Source organism: Lepisosteus oculatus, chromosome 10, assembly GCF_040954835.1.
Source record: "Lepisosteus oculatus isolate fLepOcu1 chromosome 10, fLepOcu1.hap2, whole genome shotgun sequence".
In the NCBI taxonomy this organism is placed as follows: Eukaryota; Metazoa; Chordata; class Actinopteri; order Semionotiformes; family Lepisosteidae; genus Lepisosteus; species Lepisosteus oculatus.
In genome coordinates, this window is record NC_090705.1 from 43,652,600 (window position 1) to 43,671,212 (window position 18,613).

At 34.7% G+C, this 18,613-nt stretch overlaps 1 protein-coding gene across 5 annotated transcripts in view; it reads right to left on the minus strand.

Moving 5' to 3' along the window:
- Positions 1-18,613, minus strand: part of LOC102696921 (adenylate cyclase type 2) — a 105,848-nt gene that overhangs the window by 42,241 nt on the left and 44,994 nt on the right. For 4 of the 5 annotated variants that reach the window (XM_015357092.2, XM_069195269.1, XM_015357091.2 and 1 more), the window contains one exon: positions 417-566. In XM_015357092.2, coding sequence (XP_015212578.2) covers positions 417-566 — 150 coding nt within the window. Of the gene's footprint in view, positions 1-416; positions 567-16,527; positions 17,895-18,613 lie in introns of those variants that run through there. The other variant, XM_015357098.2, reaches the window with a different exon arrangement.

The following is an 18,613-nucleotide window of genomic DNA, read 5'->3' on the forward strand; positions in this document are numbered from 1 at the left end:
TGAATTTTTAACATTTAAAAGGAAGGTAAAATCTGACTTCTTTCACTCTCCTTCCTATGCATATATCTGCCTCACTTTCTGGATTTCCCTTGGCACATCTCTCTCACCATCTACTGCCACCCCCATCTACTCTCTTGCAGTAGCTCTTTCTTCAGGAAAGTGAAGGGGAATTTAGTTAGCCTCATCCTCATGGTCAGGCTGCAGTTATCTCAGGTAGGTTACGCTACACAACCTCTAATGCAACATATTAGATAAATATTTTTGTCTGTGACTGTTTTCAGAAGTGTGCTTTTATGCAATAAGGTTGATTGCACACAAAGTGGAACCAGTAGAAATTTTAAAAACGAAGTAACATTTGCTATTTTAATAAAATGTATGGGTTTGCTCTATATGAAAAGCGTTAATAATAAGTAAACCTGTTGACGTTTTTCAAATTCCAGCTTGATGGGAGATTTGATGCAGTTGCAGGTGTCCTGGTAAGTCTGTTTCAGAGCCAGCTCCATTAAATGCTTGTGATAGGCCCCGGCCATGTTCCCACAGATGAAGATTATGATATTGGCCAAAATCTGGAGGGAAATAAGCAGATTAAAACAAGACTTTAATACTTTACGTGAAGAATATGGATATACTGTGTTGACAGAATGATTCACTTATTTCAGTAATTATTTGACAATATAGTGAGCTCATGTAATTTTATGTTTGGAAGTGGCATTTGCATAGTCTTACAGTGCTGCATATACAGTACCAACAAAAAGTGTACGAACCCCCAGATATATTTTAGACCTAAAATAAGATAAGATCTTTATCAAGGTCTTCATAAAAGGTGAAGATATTAAATGTATGACACAAAGACATAAGATACATTTGGGTTATTTACTTAAGAAAATGACCCAACAACAAATGTACTTGTGTGAATAAATATGTAAATCCCTCATTTCAGTAACTAGTAGTACTGCCAGCAGCAATGACTTCAGAGAGATGTTTCCTGTAACTGTTAACACGACTCATTTGAGAATTTTGGCTAATTATTCCTTAAAGACTCGCTTCAAGTTTTGAGGGTTTTCTTGCATGAACAGCTTCATTTATATCCAGACTTGAACTTGGACAGTCCAAAATGAGATTTCTTCTTCAGCCATGTATGCCTAGGATTGTCGTCTAGCTACATAACCCAGTTTGGATCAGTTTGAGCTCACAAAATGGATGGCCCGGAAAATGGATTCCCATTGAGAATTTGCAGTCCTAAATCATGACACTCCCACCACTATGCTTCACAGTCAGGATGTTCTTTTCTATTATAAGAGAGTGCTTTGTTTTAACAATGCAAGATATTTCTCATTGTGACCAAAAAGTTCAACTTTTGATGCTAAGGACACTAAGCACTTAGATGTGTGTGAAGAGTGAAAATACAAGTTCATGTGGGGAGCCATTTTTCCTAAGGCCGGACATGCTGTTAAAATACTGGCAAAGAATGTTGAGAAAAAAACTTTGCTTTTAGCCGTTTTCAGAAACCTAGACACTTGACTATTGAAATTATCATGAAAGGCTTGCACTTTTATCATTTCTTATTCTTTAAGATCTAATGAGGGTCACTTAAAAGAAAGGAGTACTCTTTAAACAGCTCCATAATAATCCCTAAGCATTTTTAAAATAAAATAAAATAGCTTTTAACAAATAGCATAAAAGGGGTAAAAATAGCAACATTATGAAGACAGACTTGTTATACAGCTTTTCCCTTGATTAAATCAGTAATGTGATATCACAAAAAAAAACATCAATCACGCAATATATTAGAAAGCAACTTGAATACCATCTATTTCTCTTTAGAATGTTTTGTCTGCCATCTTCTATTTTATTATTTAAAAGTTTTCGCAGCAGGGGGGCATAAATGCACACATTACTTATGGTGTGCATACATTGGTGAACAGTTAGAATACTGTACATATACTGAAAAGCAAGTTAATATAAAATCCATATTATTTTCTACAATTACATAATCTGACTTAATGTCATTTGATCAACAAAACATACTACCATTTTAGGTCTTCCAGTAACTCTAACAGGTTAAGGAGTCCTGACACATGCCCCCAAAAATAAATTCAATTGGAATCACTCCTGTGTCAAAATACAATGTTACCAGGAGTTTTCTAATTAAATCTCATTGCAGTATCATAATAGGAGTATATATTTAAATATGTAAAGTATGCTGACGTATGCAATGCGAGAGACTGGATCACTCACAATATTCATGTGAATGGTAGTGTTTTAAAGACTTCCAAAAATTCTTATCACCAATTAATTTACTGTTATATAATATTTCAGACTTTTTAATTAATGTTTTCCTAACTTCTCCAAAAAATCTTAACGGTAAATGTAAAGTATTTCAGAGCCCTTACCTTTTCTTAACAGTGATGAAAACACACACTAGTTTACTTTATTCTCAAATGGTTCACTACTGAAACGTAAAAATCCCTAGTCCAATGCCAGATTATTCCCTCATTGTGATGGCAATAACAGTTTTTATTTACTTCTTAGAAGTCATTAATACCAAAATCACCCTAGGTATTAACACTGTGCTTGAGATGTAGGATGGAGATGGTGCTGTTGTGCCAATGATTATGATAACTTATTTTTTTACATTTTTTCTTAAGTTGCCTAAAGGTGGATTTTTTTCTGAGTGTTTCTGCATTTTTGTGCTGCTGTTTACTCAAAGATAAAACATCAATACACAATCTAAAATTCTGTATGGATAACCACAACATATTATATTAAACATAACATTTATTCTTTATAACAGTATAATAATGCTATTTCAGTAAAAGTATGGTGCCATCTTAATAAAATGAGGGGAAATGATTTAACACACTGAATTAAAGCATTAAGGATCTGTTAATTGGTTAAACAATTTTGAATTACACAAGTTTAGTTTATATATTGTATTTAAGTGGACACACTATTGGTATTTAATCATATAGTTTTTATTTGATTGTATAACATACTTTCATATGCTTACTATAATAGTGCTGCATTTATCTATATGGCATTTAACTTGTACTATTGTATTATTTTTTAACTCGGCTACATACTGTAGCACTTTTGTTAACAGTGTTAGCTCTAGATGAGGTTTCCTTGCAAACACAAGTATTTTTCTTATTATAAATTAATAACAATGTTATCTACATTCTAAATAACATAATTCAGTGCTCCACACATGATAAGTGAAAACTACATACACATTTTAATATTAAATTATTATAGATAAACAGTACTGATGCTTCATTTTTAATCATGTGGTTCTTTCACAAATCCTGTCTACATTCACATCAAAGAAAATGAGAACATCTAGTCCTGGTAATATTCAAAATTGAGGAAAAGAGCAGCGGCAATTTTAATATTTGATAGAAGCTGTTTGTTATCTTTGAAGAGAAAAATACTGATGGAGAGGTGCATTGTCCCGTGTCATAATAAAATGATTCCAGATGAAAGCATCTGATTAAATGCCATAAGTAGAAATGGCATTTATAATCTAGAGGTTTTGTTTTTAGGTGTATGTCGTCAGTAAGAATACTGAACATTCCATTAAGACAAAACAACAAATCTGTAACTCTACAAATTTTACTAGCACATCTACCATAGCCTCTTCTTGTCTATGAAATTATAAGAGTACTGATTTTACATATGGGCTAACAGTGCTTCCTCACAGATCAGAAGCCTTGGGTTTGATTATGGACTGAAAGGTTTATTAGGGTGTGCTAGGCAATTGGTATGAAAGAGATTGCATAAAAGCCAATTTTAGAATTGTGAAAGTAACATTAATTTAATACAGATTGTTTAGCACATCTTACCTATGCAAGTTACCTATGCTTTCCATAAAGCAGTTTTCTAAGATGTTGATATGAATTGCATAACTGATAACTTTAGTATTGTGCAGTCTACGGTTTGCAGAGAACACACTCTATTCTCATAGGCTTCAGCAAAACATTTATTCTTATTCATCGCCTGGCTGTACTGTATACTACTCATTCTTCTGAGTGGTATTATTAGAGAAATATACTGTATATATATGAATCTCAGATAATGACAAGACTCCTTTTAAAATAATTGGCTGCCCTCTTGTTAGATGAAAAGTACTCACGCCGTAGATACTGTATTTAAGACCAATGCAATTTAATTGGCCCCTTAGTTGTCAAGGATTCAGTTTTGCTCCTAAAAATATGATTGCTATGTTAAGATACCATGTTTTTGATTCTGGAAATAATCACATAGAGAATCTAAAGACAATGTCTCCTGCAAGCCTGCAAACCCAAAAGTGATCAATGCCACTTTTTTAACATTAAATGAAACTTTACTAAAATGTATCCACCTCATAAAACATTGTATCTGTACAGTTTATTCTCTGTGTTTTCTACCTCAAAAGAAACTGTTGTTCTCAAAAGACCATTATCAAACCCACTGGGAGGTGTTTTTTTAGTAATTAAGCAATGGAACTGTAAAAGTGATTGGAAACATTCTCATTATCTACATCCTGTGCTCTGCAATACTTCTAGCAGTAATCTATTGATTTATCTACCACAGCCTTTCCCTCACCACAGGAAATAATGTGGAAAGAAGCTACTGGTATTTTATATCTTTAATTGGCAGGGAGCAAATAAGGTTGCTCACTAGTTTATATGTTAAGAACAACTTAACATAAAGAGTAATTAAAAATCACAGTGGTTCAAAGATTTATGCCCTGTGTGTCTTATTTAATTAGTTGTTTGCAATATCAGTCAGATCCACATCACCATGTGATGTCTTTCTTAGATGCAGAAAACAAAAAACACCCTAAAAAACTATTGTTATACAGGTACCTTGAAAAATAATACTAAGCATCCCATAGTTTAGTCTTCAACACCCTTTCCTTCTTTAGAGGGAAATGACCTTGGGTTTAACCTGCCGTAGAACTAGCCTCTGATATTGGTTCAGCTATTTCATTCACATAGTTAGGTCCCGATGTTCACATTCTGCATTAATATAAGAAAGATACATTAAAATGCCCTAGACAGCACATTTATGGTACATGCTCAAAAAGTAACAGTTTTAGGTCAAAACATTTACAAAAAAGAATTAACATGTAAGATCTGCCACAATCACAATAAACATTTCATTTAATTCAAATGATGGTTTATTGTTTCCAACATTTTAACTAAAAAGAACAATCACGTACATCAATGCAATACAAATTAGCTTCTTTCAATTCAAGCCATAAAGTCAAGATTTTATTTGCACATTTGTCATATACAGTTTTTTTCTTTAGTTCCCTGTAACAATCTAAGAAGTCAGTTATCCCTGAGAATAATTATGCGGAATTCAACTAGGTCTTTTACATCCAGATTATACATGCATTTAGACCTGCTTCAATTCACCTACTTGAAGAAAAATTGTTGGATGTTCAGTGCTGGTTTTAAGAGATAAAGCTTACGTGAATCTTAAGACAAATGGGTTGTTAAAAAAGACTTGAGAGACTCATGCTATTTAATATACAATGCAGACAGGAAAGAGATACTATAAACATTTATTGTTTAAAATGTTATTTTTATCCTTTAATAATTCTCTTGGTTTTTATAATACTATATACAAATGCAAAGCTCATGAATATAATCCAAATACATCCCAGGCAGAAATACAAATGACAAAAATATTTAGTTTTTATTGCTTTATAATTATTGTATTTTAGTAGGTCTGTATGAACATTTTTCACATTACAGTAAGGTCTCATGGTTTGTTAAATTTATATTTTCAAATAATCCTGTGGCATTTACTGTAATAACCCCTTATTTAGCTTTTTCCATAACATACCAGCTAAATAAGGTGGCAAGTGAAATTAAGTGTATGTAACACTTCAAAATAAACACCATTTAATATTTGTCAAAAAGAAAATCTTAAAAAGTACGAGGAGTTCACTGATCACCTGGCTGTTGAAGCATTTCCTGAGAACCTTAGCAGCTCATCGATGAGAAGGATATAGGTTAGTATAGCCCTATTTTTCAGACAAACATTTCAAAGGAGGAGAAGCAAGCACCAGGAATTGATGTGGGAAAAGTGACCCTACTTGTTTGCAGTCATATGACCTGTCACATGTGAAAAGCAGGGTTTCTATACCTGTCTGAGAACCCCAGGGCACTACAGGGCAAGAATAAGAACACTTGCCCATTAACTGGCAGTCACATAAGATGGCCTGGGTGACTGGGCAAATCATTCTGGACTGGTTTGAAGTGTAGGGTGCTTATGTGAAGATGAGTAGGATGAGGCTCACGTGCTAGCTAGAAAGACCCAAATTTCATCCAGCACATGAGATTTGAAAACTACCTTGCAGCCCTGTACAGCAACGTTTTTTTCACATGGCAACCCAACTATATCCCAGAGTCCTTTGTTTCCAAATAATTGAACCCGTGAATGTTGAAACTTTACTTTATCATAAAAAGTTATTACAGCAGTACTGTGTTGTGAGTACACCATGGTTTGCGGTAACAACAAATGGTAACAATAGTGGATGCTGCACATTGGTGGTGGTGGAGGGGAGTTCCCATTACCTGTAAAGCGCTTTGAGTGGAGTGTCCAGAAAAGAGCTATATAAGTGTAAGCAATTATTATTATTATTATTATTATTATTATTAATAGTAACCAGGGGTTCCCCACTATAGGAATGGTGGCTTTTTGACATTTTTTATTCCTTTCACATGCTTCACCTGCAGTTTACTTTCCCTGGCATTCAGTCTTTTAATATGACACATTCCACAGTAAAAGAGTAAAAAAAAAGACCAATGTAGCTATTACAAATGAGGTTAATCAAATACTGAAGAAAGCCAAAAAGATAAGCAAATACAGTACAATAATGCAGAAATTGAAATTGGAAGAATATGGAGTACAATGACAAGAGTACTCGTATGGCTATAGGAGAGCTTAAAACTCTTAAAAAGATTTCAATAAAGATTTAGGACTGCTGTATGGTGAAGCCATTAGAAAAGAAGTGCAAATGATCACTCTAATCCTAGTATAAGTGCTTGATTAAAAACATATAATCATCATCAGTGATGATCACTTGATCTTTTGTGCTTGACTGAAACTTGGTACAGACAATAATTCTCTTGCATAACAAGATTGTCCCTCCAGCTTTACAGTTATTTATAATCTTCTTTCCTAATTTATAAGTCTCGTTAGTGTACCTCTGCTCTCTTCTTTGAATTGTCTTGTTTTAAATGTCTCCATTTACCACTCTACTATCATTGTTACTGTTTATAGACCCTCAATTCTAATGGTCTTTTTAGGTGAGTTTGTCAAACTACTTTCTTTATGTCTTTATGTTCTGGTGTTCCTAGGGGCTTGATACTGGGCCCCTTAGTATTTAGCATTTTCCACATTTCCCAGTACATGTTCCTACTTGCTCAGCTATTAAGATGACATGGTCTAAATTATCATTTCTATGCTGCTGATTCTCAAATTGACATTTATACTAAACCCGATACAGAAGTGGCTGTCTCTGCTCTGTTTAATTGCATCTATGGCATAGAACACATACAGTAGATAACTCAAACTTTCTTTCACTTAAACTGTGACTGAATCATGATTCTTGGCACCTCCAATGAAGTTTGTAAAGCCAACGCAGTAACCTCATCTGTGGATGGCACTATATTAAATTTCAATCTAAATTGAAAAACTTGGGGGTTGTATTTGATCTGAGCTTGACATTTCACCCACATGTGAAAAATATTGTAAAAATATCATTCTTTCACCTTGGATATATCACCACACTGCATCCTATTTTGTTGCTAACTGTTTCTGAAAAGCTGGTGAAACACCTTAATCTTCTCTCAGATTTATCCAAGATGTATTATTTAAATGAATGTTTTTGCCAAATGTCTGAAAATAGCAATTGAAGGGTTCAGGGCATAAGTGCTCATATGGTGTAAATGAAGGGAAGACAGAAAGAGGTCAGAATATCTAGGCTTGTATTTTCAATGTTTTTTCTATGTATTTTTTAAGTCTTTCTCTATGTTCTAGAAAGACAAGGTGAAGTATAGTAGTACATATTGTAAATACAAAAACATATTACTTCATCCATAAGAACAAAATATCAAAAACATAGGGGGGTGTATACTGTTTATGACAAGGCTTTAATTTTATTGTTTTTAGACGTAAGGTTACAGAATAAATTAAAAGGGGACTTTTCAAATTATCAGAAATATAATTAAAAAATCAGTTTGCCGATTTCATTTAAAACCCAAAGTTCACACTGTTATTAATGCAAGATCTTGATCATTAAAGTATTAAGATAAAGCACAACTCCAGAGGTAGAGAACACTGAGGCATGAAAGCTAATTAAACTGCAACCTCTTCATTCACAAAACTCTTCTCACCAAAATCATTTTTTTACATGCTTTTTAGTCTGGTTATACAGTGTGTACTGATATTGCATCTAAGAGGTATCTTAGAACATCAGGGAAGAAAACTTTCAAATATTGTTTCCTTATAATACAGTATTTCCTCATCTCCCTCATTAATGCCTTGCAACACAAAGGATTCCTTGGAGTTTATAATTATAATATCTAGCAACCTAAAAAAAACAACATCTCAACAGCCAATCCCTTCAAATACTATTAGCTCTTATTAATCTGCTTGGTTATGTTTTTCTTAAGTAATCCCATTGTAGTCAATTTTCTTAAGTAGCACAAAACTGGGTATACTATATGCAGGCTGTTCATCCAAATACAAAATGTGGACCAATATTGATTTGGACTCATGATGGGTTTTTGTTTTTAAGCTTGTTCCCATGTTCTATTTTTATCTTAAGGTTATAGTTCCTGCTGTAGTCCAATTTAAACAAGACTAAGACTGAAGAGGACATTGACAACACCAACATAACTCAAGGATATGTTAAGATTACTAAATGCATTCAACAAAATGAAATCGTTGATTTTGTTACTTTCATCCAAATATTCTGTATTGAAAACAGCATTTACTGTATATGTGAAAACAAACAACCTATTACAAATATCACTTTTTACCTTTTGTGTGAATCATGATTCATGTTGTTTTAAATGTACTTCCCAATAGTTTCAAGGTGTGTCCTCTGATTTGTGTTTCACTGTTGAGTTTGAATAAAACTGCTGCTTTAAGTTCATCAATATCTTCAAGGATCTTTCAAAATAGCTCAGAGATAAAGCTGTATAAAGGCACATATCTCCTAACTTCATCTTCAAAGATATTCAACTAGACTTTTAAAACATGTGCCACTTTCAAGTTGTTGTACACTATGGAATTTGAAATCAGGGCTAAATAAGAGTTAAGAATCAATATAGGATTGTGGATACAGTATGCTGTAGAATCCCCAGTAGATTTGGGGATGACTCAAACACAGAGCTGAATTGAAAATTACAATAGAATTGGGATATTATAGTACACACTAATATCTTTTTTTCTGTTGTTCAGTCAGGTCATGGATGCATATATTGTACAAAATGTATTATCCAAGAAATAATCAATTTGAAGCACTGATGCGCACATCTGACCTACCATCAGAAGCTTGTAGGATTTTAATTTTACAGAGTTTTAGTAGTAAAAAACATCAATATCAAATGGTTGAAGTACAGGGGTTGAAGTTGTGCAAGTTACTGAACATTACATTTTGGAAATGAAAGGAAAAAAACTTATAAAATTGCAAATGGTAAATTTAAGAGAAATTGAATTGGAATTAGATGAAAATGAAGAAGACATGCAATTTCATATAAATGTCAAACTGCTTCCATAGAATAAAGTAAGAAATTTGATAAGCAGAAACTTTATTCAGAATTACAAAGTTTGCAAACAAGTGTAAATAGAAATTGATAGGAGATTCAACTTTGGATGCCATGGTTCTGATTCAGCAGATGGTATCAAAGACACATGTCAAGTCCATAGAGAGAGGCATGTGTTTTCACTAGAGAGAAAGTGTTATCAACAAATCAGCCAAGATATCTTGGCTACATCAGATCTCAGATTTTTTCTGCTTTCAGTACATCAATATCTCAAAGGACAAATTAATTCAAGTCAAGATGTTTTGCAGTGTCTTGTTCTATTTTCTCCACCTTTCATAACTAGGCAAAAATCTGTTTATCTGGTCTTTTTCCCCCTTGATTTCCGAAATGACATTTTGTGACGCAGCTTGAAAAGAACAAATATATTGTAAATATAAACCATTGTGAATGGGTGTGTAAAGGATGGCCAATATCTAAAGTTCAAATACTTAAAGTACCAAATTTATGTCCTTTAAATATTTTAGAAATAGTACAAATGCAATACAGTCTCAAAAAGTCCTAAACATCATTTTTCAAATATGTATAGTATACAGCTTTGTACATAATTAGGGGCATTGTGGAGTCTCTGATTCTAAAAATAATGTAAATATTGTGGGGATGGCTGACCCACATTTCACCTGAACACTTGCACATTTGAGAGTTGTTTGTCATTGCATCTTGCAGACAGAACCGCTCCAGGCTACTTGATGTACTGGAGGTCCCCTTTCAGAAAAGCCTGCATAGTCTACTGTTCAGTCATGCATCCCTCAGAGCTTTTAAGTAGCACAGTCACTCTTCAGATTAGCTCTTGCATCTTTTTTCAATTTCTGGCAGGCTGAAACAGGTGGATTCCTTTCAGCTGCTTCATTTCTTTGCATTACATGAAACACAAGCTTGTCCCTTTTCTACTCAGAAACACCCTGACATGCTTAGCCTGGCATGAACCTTTACGACTAGTCTTCCAGCTGTAATATATTTGGAACTAGTCATCTTCCCAAACAAGACACTGTAGTCTTATAAACTAAATATCGGAACAGTTTACCTAAGTGAATTAGTGAATAATCATCACAAATCCTAAATCTCAATCCTTGCAAGTTCCTCATTCTCACATTTATTAAGCTCTTAATAACACAAAGACTGCAGGCATGTCTGCTGATGGTAAATCACATGGAGTCAAAATAATACATCTGTGCTAGTTAGACTCTACATTTATTTCTGAGTCCCTCCCACTCTTACAGCAGCCTAGATGCAGACCTTGTCCTTCCAGCTGGTAATTTACACCTGATTAATGATCTTGGGGAGTAACTAATTACCCGCAGAGCCAATCAAATGTGTTCTTTTCCACCTGTGGCATTTCATTCCCACTGGATTCTTATCAATCAAATCAGGTGTATTCAATTTGCAATCCCATGGGGATTTAAACAAAGTAATTGAAAGTAAAAAGCAAGGTTCAATATTTTATTTGATATCAGGGTATAATGTAACTGTTTTTGGTGGTATGTCCCATTTTGTTCAAAATATTTCATTCAGATATCTGATTTTGAAATACAGTTAGTTTTACAAGCATATTTAAATTTTGCATGTGGATAGTATGTTGGATTAAATTAAATATGAGGGGGAGGCCAACTGAAATCTTTTTTGCAAATGCTACAGCATATTTTAGTGAACCAGAAAATGTCGACAGTTTTCAAAAATTGTGTGTACAATGTATCATTCTACCCTCAGAGAGGTACACCTTGCAAACCCTTAACAAAAGGCATTTTGCCGAAGGTCACAATTTCTACTGCCAAATTTGACAGTTTGAACAATGCAGTCACGATGGAAGGAGTCTTGCGGAATAACAGCTCAAGTGACTCAAGTTCCTTAGTTTCCCTCATGCTAGGTGGTTTGGGTTCCAGAGTACTGAAGCTTTATTTCTTGCTTTGAATCTCCCTGAATTAATCTTCTCTTAAGCATCATTCAAACTATACATTTTGTTATGGTTGTTATGGGGTGTATTCATCCCTCAATGGTTGTAGGCGAAAACGCTGCACTAAATTCCCATTAAAATCCGTGTAAATGTTCCCGCCCTTCTAGAGTGGACTGGCTCCATGCTTTCAAGGTTCATCCCTTACTGCCTTTTTCTTTTCCCCTTCTTTCTTTCTCTTTCCTGCAGATTAATCGCAGATGCACCAGTCTCTCTCAGGCCTTACCTACCTTCTCCAGTGACTACCAAGCCCACTGTAAAGTGAAGGACAATTAAGATATTTTCATTTCATCTTAATATTAGATAGGCACTTGTGAAATTTAAAAACTGTTGCAGCATCTGATTTGGATTCCAAATCATAATCAAAGTATTCCAAATTAGGAAAATCAGTAGGAGGATCCACATGTACCTGTATATTGAAATCACCAAGAATCAATTCTCATTTTATAGAATTTTTACTTATATACTATTTTAGGTTTAGCATATCTCAAGCATTTTACATGCTAAAAAAAGTCTGAACACCTCAAGAAAAAGTAGGAACTCAAAGTGGCTTATGCTCAGCATCTCAAATGATCACACAAAGCATTTGGTGAACTCCATGGTTCTCAGATGTTGTGTGGTTATTACCTCGAATGGATATACAGTACATCCAAATTGTTTATATTCTGAAAATTACATAACGTGAAATTGTCCCACTACCTATGATCATGTGAAATCACTGGATGGTGAACAGAGTACATATGTGTCCTAATATGATCCAATGACTGGAATTCCAGAAAAAGTCCATCTTTATAAGATTAATATTAAGGATAAATATGATATTTACAAACACTGTTGATTGTAAAACAAAAATAACAGTTCTTACTTTTGCATCTCAATTGGAGGACACTGTAAATCTATAAGAAATAAACACTTGTGATCCCAAGTTGCACAGCTAGTACATGCAATGCTATTACATGTACAGTATTCTCTTGACAGACAACAGTCAACCGCTGCCACTCCAGCAAAGGGGTTTGTAACAGGTGGAACCTGAATCAAATTAGATGACGGTTAGAGCCAACCCAAGGCCAGCTGCTGCACACAACACAAAAGCAGATGAGCAAATAATAAATCAAGCCAGCACTTTCAGGAAAACAATCCAATAATGGTAGTCCAAACGCTGGATTGAGTACACAGCATGGAACAAATTTGTTTTTTTTGCAAATCACAATACTCACATTTGAATGCTTTCCTAAATTATTCCAGGTCTCATGCTAAAGTTCTACTATTTTTAAGATCCAAAAAGCCTTTTTTTTAAAAGCAGTGATGTTTGACGGCAAACACAGGGGCGGTATGTGATGGCTCTGTGGCTCAGGATCTGCGCCCGTGGCTGGAAGGTTGACGGTTCATGTCCTGAGGCTGGCAAAGGAATCCTACTTGGTTGGGCCCCTGAGCAAAGGCCCTTAACACCAACTGCTTTAGGGGCGCTGTATAAATGGCTGACTCTGCGTTCTGACCCCAAGCTGCTTTCCCTGATTCTCATGGAGAGACAGTCGGGGTATGCAAGAAGACAAGTTCCAAATACAATAAATTGTATATGGCCAATAAAGTGATTTTATGTTTAACGTTTAAATGTTTAACATCACTTTATTAACCCTTACAATTTCTTGCATTAGGAATTATCTTTTCGCATACCTCAGCTTGCTCTCCTTATCTGATAATTCAAATTTTTAACGTGTACATGAACGCATTTTTCTTTGTTAGTCCCCCTCTGTATATGGCCAGCAGCCATATCACTCTGCAACGCACAACTGGTAACCCACTGAAGCTAAGCAGGTGTGAGCCTGGTCAGTGCTTGGACGGGAGACCTCCTGGGAAAAACTAAGGTTGCTGCTGGAAGAGGTGTTAGTGGGGCCAGCAGGGGGCGCTCACCCTGCAGTCCATGTGGGTCCTAATGCCCCAGTATAGCGATGGGGACACTATACTGTAAACAGGCCCCGTCCTTCGGATGAGACATAAAACTGTGGTCCTTACTCTCTGTGGTCATTAAAAATCCCAGGTCATTTCTTGAAAAGAGTAGGGGTGTATCCCCAGCGTCCTGGCCAAATTCCCCTTGGCCCTTACCAATCATGGCCTCCTAATAATCCCCATCTATGAATTGGCTTCATTACTTTGCTCTCCTCCCAACTGATAGCTGATGTGGGGTGAGCGTTCTGGTGCACTATGGCTGCTGTCGCATCGTCAGGTGGATGCTGCACATTGGTGGTGGTGGAGAGGAGTCTACATTACCTGTAAAGCGCTTTTCTGGACACTCCACTCAAAGCGTATATAAGTGTAAGCAATTATTTTTTATTATTATTATTGTATAAACCTTGACATAATAACATGTTAATTTATTATTTACTATGTAGAATTGAAGTTCTACAAATAACATACCTTTACAGCTTGCACCCCTCTCCTGGTATTTAAGACCCACAATCCAGCATGTTTTCTATGTTTTCTCTGTATATCATGAACAATTGAAGACATCAGTAAAAGATTGACTTTAATTCTTAAACTTTTAATAAATCTAGATCTGTCGTATTCAAAATAACCAGAATGTCACTCAGTTTAATTTTTATAATTTATTTTGCTAAAGCTTTTATCCAATGCAATGTTCAGATTGGCATTTAACCGAAGCAATATGACTGAAGTACCTTGCTCAAGTGTACAACACCCACTCAACGTTCTCCTTATGACCTAGACTGTAGTAAACTACAGTACTATTCCACACTGTTTCCCCATATTGTAATTTTACATTTTCCTAAAAAAGGTTATTACAATTTACATTGGTCTTGAAAAAAAGACAACTTTTTCTTCACTACAACTGAGGATGTTGATATTAAGAGTCCTGTAACAAGGAACTGACAGCATCTCATACGTTCTAACTCTGTTTCATCTGCAGTGGGAGTCAGTCGTCTGTACTTGCAGATATTAGCATGGATTTGTTTACAACATCAATTTAATTCATTATATCAGTGTGAAAGCTATATATTGGAGGTGAAATTAAGATCCTGAGCTCCGTAACCAAGGGCCATTTAATCTCCTAGAGTGCTATCTGTAACCTTTAAAACTAGCACACCAGACTGTTTAAATATAAAGGTACAGTTATCAATGACTATCAATGACTGTCTTGGAGAGCCCCAGTACAGTTTGTTTTATAAGTCTTCTGTGATATATTTACAAAATTAGTTTTCAATCAGATTTTGGTCCCAAAAGATCTACAGTAAATTGGTGATTTAATGGCAACACACAAAACCTGCTGAACTGGGACTAACACAAGGACTGGAGACCCCCACCCTTTGTACAGTATCCTTAAATTTCAAAATTATAGAGAAACAGTAGCACATTAAAATACAAGAATTACATTTTCAGTTTGGAACTTTGTGAAGTAATAGCTGCTAACTTAATGAATCATTAAATTTTAAAGAGTTTTCACTATTTGTCGATGCAGTTGGCTTTATGACATCCATTCTAAAAAGCACAATAATCTATACAATGCCTTGCATGGTTTTCACATTTAATTTCTTTAAAGGCTGCAGTCAATGAATTAATATTTGTTCTTCACACAACTCTCCACATTCAAAAAATTAAAGCAATAAATATGAGAGAATAATGGAAAAGTATTCAAAGATTGAGTAAGACAAAGCTAAATAAATTTAGGTGTAATAAATATCTTAAGAAGCCAAACAATCAGGGGAGTCCCTCTGTATGCAATAAAAGTGGTTCACAAGATATTAGAGTAAATACTGTCCATTTGCCGCTATAAGGTCCTTCAATCAGTTGTTCACTTTGAAAAACAAGCTGGATGGGAGAGAACATCAATGTGTTAAAGCTGGCCACTATGGCAGAGTGGCAAGAATTAAGGCATTACTGAACAAAAACCCTCTCACATTCTACATGGTGCTTACATCCAAGAACATGCAGTACCTGTGGCAAAATACAGTGTATTTTATACACATACATATTGTGTTACTTATCATACAAGAATCAATGTCAACATTTTGGTCAAAATGCAAAATAATGTGTCATGCAAATAACTGTCAAGCATGGTTTTGGCAGCTTTAGGGTTGCTTCTCATCAACAAGGACTGAAAAGTTAAGTGGAGCAAAGTACAGTCAAATACTAGAGCAGGGATAGACATCCCACTCAGCCACTAATAATCTTATTTAGGTCATTATTAGTTTAATAGAAATAATGTAATAACTTCTCTCAATTCTTCAGGTGCTGCTGCTTTCAAGAGACACACCATCCCACCAGGAACTGGATTGCCCACCAAAGACCTGAAAACTATCCATAAGAAATCCCCAAGCTACCTGACAGACCTTGAAAAGAATTTCATGAAGCCAACAAGCAAAGTTGGTAAAGAATCACACAAAAACACTTGGGACTGTAAATGCTGCCAAAGGTACTGTCACCAGATATTAGATTTATTGGTCTGAATACTTATACAATCACCATATTTCAGAATTTTTCTCTTTTTTACTGTTACATATCCTTAGAAATTTTCAGTTTGCACATAAACATATGGATAAAATATTAATTAATAATGGGCGTGAATCATTTTTTCAATTTTACAAAATGGGGCACCTTAGAAAAGATTACGTAAACATCCATCTGTTATTTTTTAATTAAGAATTTTTTTTTTAATATCTGATAAAATAATGTCCAATAAGGAGTATGACTGAGAACATTTTTTTGACAGCCCTGTTGTCACTCTGCTGTTGTACTCACCCGTGTGACTCCAGAACCATCTCACCCACAGTGCAGCAGGCAGTTTGGACCAACACAGGGTCAGGAGAGATGACAGGCTGGGTCCCCACCAACAGCACTGCCAACAAGCAGAGACAGTCACCTGGAGCAACAGGGGGACAGGAACGCCTCTCCAGTAAGAGGAAGCAGGCTGGCCAGGCTTGCCGGAAAGCAGACTTTAGGGGGGCAACATGAAATTACCACACTACAAAACTACTGATTCGTTCAGGATTCGTAAAGTAGCCAAATCCCATCCATGACAGACTACTAGTTACTCCATTTGCCTTGACTCAGTATTTCATTTTTGTTTTATAACACAAACGAAAACCTGTAAGCAGAAAATAATACCACTTCTCTCTGGTTATTACTTTTATTTCTCAGGTCTTTTGACAAACTGCAATGCCACATTGACTGTACTGAATTATAAGATAATTATAACCAATATTTAATATATGTGGGATACAATGTTATCAGATTAAAATGTTCTTTGTGTTAGAAATATTGAACAAAAGATAACTTACAAGAGAAAACAATTGGAATTTAATGAACCCAGATTTTCAGGTTATGTGTTTTGACATTCTAGACAGGTTAGTTACGTAAAGAAAAATGCAAACACTATTATATTGCATTGCAATTGTATATTGCATAGTTTCCAAGAGATGAACATGGAAACAAAGCTCAATGGTGAAAATAATTTCCATTTCTTTGGATTTTATTTTATAAAGATAAGTTTTATACACATTTTTAGTGTACACCCTTAACCTATTCTTGGCTACCACATCCATTATAACGTAACAGCCTTGATTTATAGTATCTAAGGCACTTTATGTGCAATGCATCATATAATAAATTTTAACATACAACAGTTTCTTTGTATACAGATATTTAGGACTTTTAAAAAATGGGAATAAGCATTGGGGTTATGTTTAAGTATCTCAATATGATTCTACTTAGAATTTGCTGTTTTCACACTGAAGGCAACCTTATGTTGTAGTGAAACCCACTTACAGTACCAGTTGTGGGCTTTTTTTAAAATATATTTAAAACATGAAAAACTGAAAATGTTGATGTGATTAGCTACATAGATAAAAATCAGTTAATTAAAGGATAGTTTAAAGTAGTGAGACTTTAGTCTAATAAATCTTTTCTCTTCTTTGTAATGCAGCTTTGAGTGATGGGGGGTTTTTCTTCTGTATACAGTGGCTCCATGACTTTTGATTGATTACAACAATAGTCAGCACAGAATCAAAATAGTGTTCAGGAAAGTTTTGTCACTACAGATGCTCTCATCTAAGCCATCTAGAAACTCTGAAATACAAAGCAACTTGTGTTTTCATTGCCATAGGACTGGCCTTGCTGATGTTCTGGACAAGTAAGTGAGCCTTAGACTGCTTAATTGGAACATTAACACAGAGATCAATTAAATTTATGAATAGCTGAATATACAGTATATAATGTGAATAATTAGGGTAATTAATTTTCAGAACGTTCTGTAAATTACAAGAGAAAAACATACACCCTATTAGCACAAGAGGAGTGCAAGTTCCAAATATTTAATTATAACCTTATGAATTTACATATACTATAAGAAGCTGTGTCTCTGCTCTGAACCATTGTATATATATGAAATAAGAGGTAAGGAATAGAATATATATACTCTGCAAAAGCTTTTAAAACCATGTTTATTTGTTGGAAGGTTTGCAATCAAAGTATGTTTAAAGAAATACTGGTTAGATATTATGTTGAATTATTCATTTAACATACTTGCATATATTGTGGTCCTCTATGACTGCTTTCCTCTATGACCTACTTTGAGGACATTTTAATTTCCACCGTGACCGAGAAGTCAAGCAATTGCATGCTTTTTCCACAAAGAGAACATTATCTGTACAAAATAAACATACACAAAGAATACTGGATGCTTATCAACTCCTGCAATTCCATGTGTTATAATATCTTTTTCATGAAGGAGCTGCTGGACCATAACATGTCTGCTCTTACTCAAAACAGTAATTTGACAAACCATTGTTTCCATTTTCATGATTATGTTAAATGTTTCCAGTCATCA